Source organism: Phaethon lepturus, unplaced genomic scaffold (assembly GCF_000687285.1).
Source record: "Phaethon lepturus isolate BGI_N335 unplaced genomic scaffold, ASM68728v1 scaffold11548, whole genome shotgun sequence".
NCBI lineage: Eukaryota > Metazoa > Chordata > Aves > Phaethontiformes > Phaethontidae > Phaethon > Phaethon lepturus.
Window position 1 is genome coordinate 44,529 of NW_010556918.1, and position 2,875 is coordinate 47,403.

Consider the following 2,875-nt stretch of genomic DNA (forward strand, 5'->3'; position numbering starts at 1 on the left):
TGAAATCTGAAAGTGCAGTCATATGTAGAATGAATTTAACTTCTGCTACATGAGGCAGTCATTGGGTATGCTGCAGTTCATGGGTTTTATTTCAAAATATAAAACCCATACGGCTGAGAAATATGCAGTAGCTAATACTTCTGGTGAATTGTAGGAACCCAGCACATTAAAAACCCATATCTCAGATGTACTAGCAGTATGCCTAACACTGCCCTCATGAAATCACTTAAAGATACTGAACAGCAAAGTTACATAAATATATAGAGAGAGTCTACTTCACACAGTGCAGAAAGTTCCTTTTTCTGCTTAGTTATATCTATGGTCTCCTGTAGATTTTGTTGACAGACAAATGTGTGACTAAATGGTAAATTGATTGGAGATTAACATTTTTGTGTGCTCTTCTGAATAAGAGGGCTGTAATCCTTTAACTGTCTTGATGACCAAAAAAACCCCAACAAACAAACAATTCCTACACACTCACCACTCCCATGGTGATATTGTTTGCTATGAAGCCTAAATAGAAACTTATGTTCAGAATTGGACGATAGTATTGTTGAACTAATATGGGCAATGTAAGAGGACCATACTTGAAACAAAGCAGTTTACCTTTCTAAGTCTGACCTTAAAGTGTCTGGAGGAATTTCTGCCTCGGAAAACTGTTAGAGAGAAAAATATTTGGGGTGAGGTGGGTCTGATGTTCCTTATTGCTGCACTGCAGAGCACAGGCATCTGCTTCTACTGTTGTTTTCTTCCTTCCCTCTGAAAGCTAGTCTCTGCTGGCCTCCTGCGGGTACCAAATACCTTTGGGAAACTCCACCCTCCCCGAAGCCCAAAGGCATTGTATTGTAAAGAGTCTTCATGTGCAAACAGCTGGTTTGTATTTATAGAGACAATACCAGCAGCTTCTGCCTTTCTACTACCAAAGCTTAAGAAAAGGATTTTAAGGACTGCCTTTAAGGAATTTTTGTGCTGCTCTGTTCTGAAATGGGCTGAGTAGTCTCAGCCAGAAAGGATACAGCTATTTAAACAGCAGAGCATTGAGGTTCCCTGAGGCCCTTCAATCTGCTTTAATTCAGCTGCACAAAAAAGAACTACTTGAATTGCAGCAGTTATTCCAGCCATGGTGTCTGCAATATAAGGAAACACTTGTGCGTAGGTATTTTATTTTTTTCTGGTTATCCCATTAGTGTTCAATTCCTAGGGAAAAATGCTGCCAACATAAAGACATTAAGATGTTTTCAAATGAAGGTAGACTCTTCTGTTCTAGGCTCGTGGGGCCCTGTAAAATCCTGATTCTCTGAAAATTAAAATAACCTGTATGTATACGAAGTCTTACGGCTTCTATACTTTTTTGTGCTTTTCTTGTAAGGATAATCAAGATGGCTTTCTTCTGTACATTTTTAACTAGATCTTATTTTAGTTGAACTCCACCACTTCACATAAAACATGTATTGCTTGAAAACAATGGTTTAGATTCCTAATGTTCAGAATTAATGCATTTCATGTATGTATTGCTAACTTAGTCTCAAATTATTTATCTGTTTGAAAATGCTTGCCCGTCAGGAAAGCTTTGTTAGATTTAAACAAAATTATTTTAAGCATGTTAGAATATTCTTGTGGGATCGGACATGGCAGGGAAGACATAACTGATAAATTAACACTAACTTAGCTTCCAGACTTGAGTCCAGTAGAAAACAAAGAGTATAAGCCTGGTCCTATTGGGAAAGAGCGTTCTTTAAAGAACAGGAAGGTGAAGGATGCCCAACAGGGAGAGCCTGAGGGACAGGAGAAGCCATCTCCCACCTCTGTCAGAAGCCCAGAACCTGTCACTACGAAAGAAACCAAAGCAGCAAGTGAACTGAGCACGGAAATAGGAACTATGATATCTGTGTCTGCTCCAGAGTTTGGAACAAACACAAAGGTAAGAAAAATATCGACAAATTACTGAGCAGTATATGTAAAATATGATTACAGTGATGTAATTGACACTTGGTTGCCTGCTGGTGGCAGTTACCTGGACAGCAGAGCCTACTGAATAGCAGATATGAAACATATTGGTAGTGCTTGAATTAAACAGTTCTCCAGAACTGGTGTGGAGACATGCTGTTTGTCATAGCCCTATACAGAGATCAGCTTGGAAGGTTTTAAACCTTTTTGCTGCCTTGTGAATGTGAAAACTCTGTCCTGAGCCTTGCTGTGGAGAGTGGCACTGGAGCCTGGTATAGGCAGATTCTGTGAACTCAAGCATATGTGATATATGCAAGATGAAGTGCTTGACTTTCAGCAGAGAACTTTGAGTAGTGTGTGTAATCGTTCGTTGGGTGCATGGATGACCTGAAGCTGTGAATTAAATGCTGTTCTGTGAAAAAATAAATCTCTAAATTAGGATTATGTTAAAGCATTGGATAAGGCTTTTTCAGTTTACCGAAAGTGTATGTATGTCAGCTCCTGTTGGCTTGCATATTGTCAAGGTATCCCTTGCAGAATTCCTTTAGAATGTTGAGGGCTTATAATTGTCTGTGTGGAACCCCCATGACTTCTCTATTAACTGCTCAACAGTGAAATGGCAACTTGCTGTCAGGATTTGTTCCTCTACAGCTCTGTTCTTAGCGGTGGTACGTTGACAGCACTGACTGAAAAACATCCACAGAGGCATTCTCCTATTTGCCTAAGGACCTGTGTGGGGACTGCCCTCACTGGGGCAGCATTGTGTCTTGAGCAAGAGCTATGGTTATCTCAAATGTAAAGAAACCGTGAGGTTTGAGTAGCTACTAGTTAATAGTTACACCTGATTTGGGAAATGAAAAATGGTTCTTGTATGTCTGTAAAGCAGTTTTGCGAGTTCAGACGTTTGTTGCATGCTGTCTCACAATCT

The 2,875-nt window shown here is 39.8% G+C and overlaps 1 protein-coding gene across 1 annotated transcript in view; it reads left to right on the forward strand.

Moving 5' to 3' along the window:
• LOC104625066 (protein PRRC2C-like) overlaps positions 1-1,921 on the forward strand; it is a gene marked incomplete at its 3' end in the record, with an annotated part of 28,681 nt that extends 26,760 nt beyond the window's left edge. Inside the window, exon 22 of the mRNA XM_010292599.1 lies at positions 1,670-1,921. Within this exon, the coding sequence (XP_010290901.1) occupies positions 1,670-1,921 (252 nt within the window). The remainder of the gene's footprint in view (positions 1-1,669) is intronic.
• Positions 1,922-2,875: the final 954 nt, after the last annotated feature.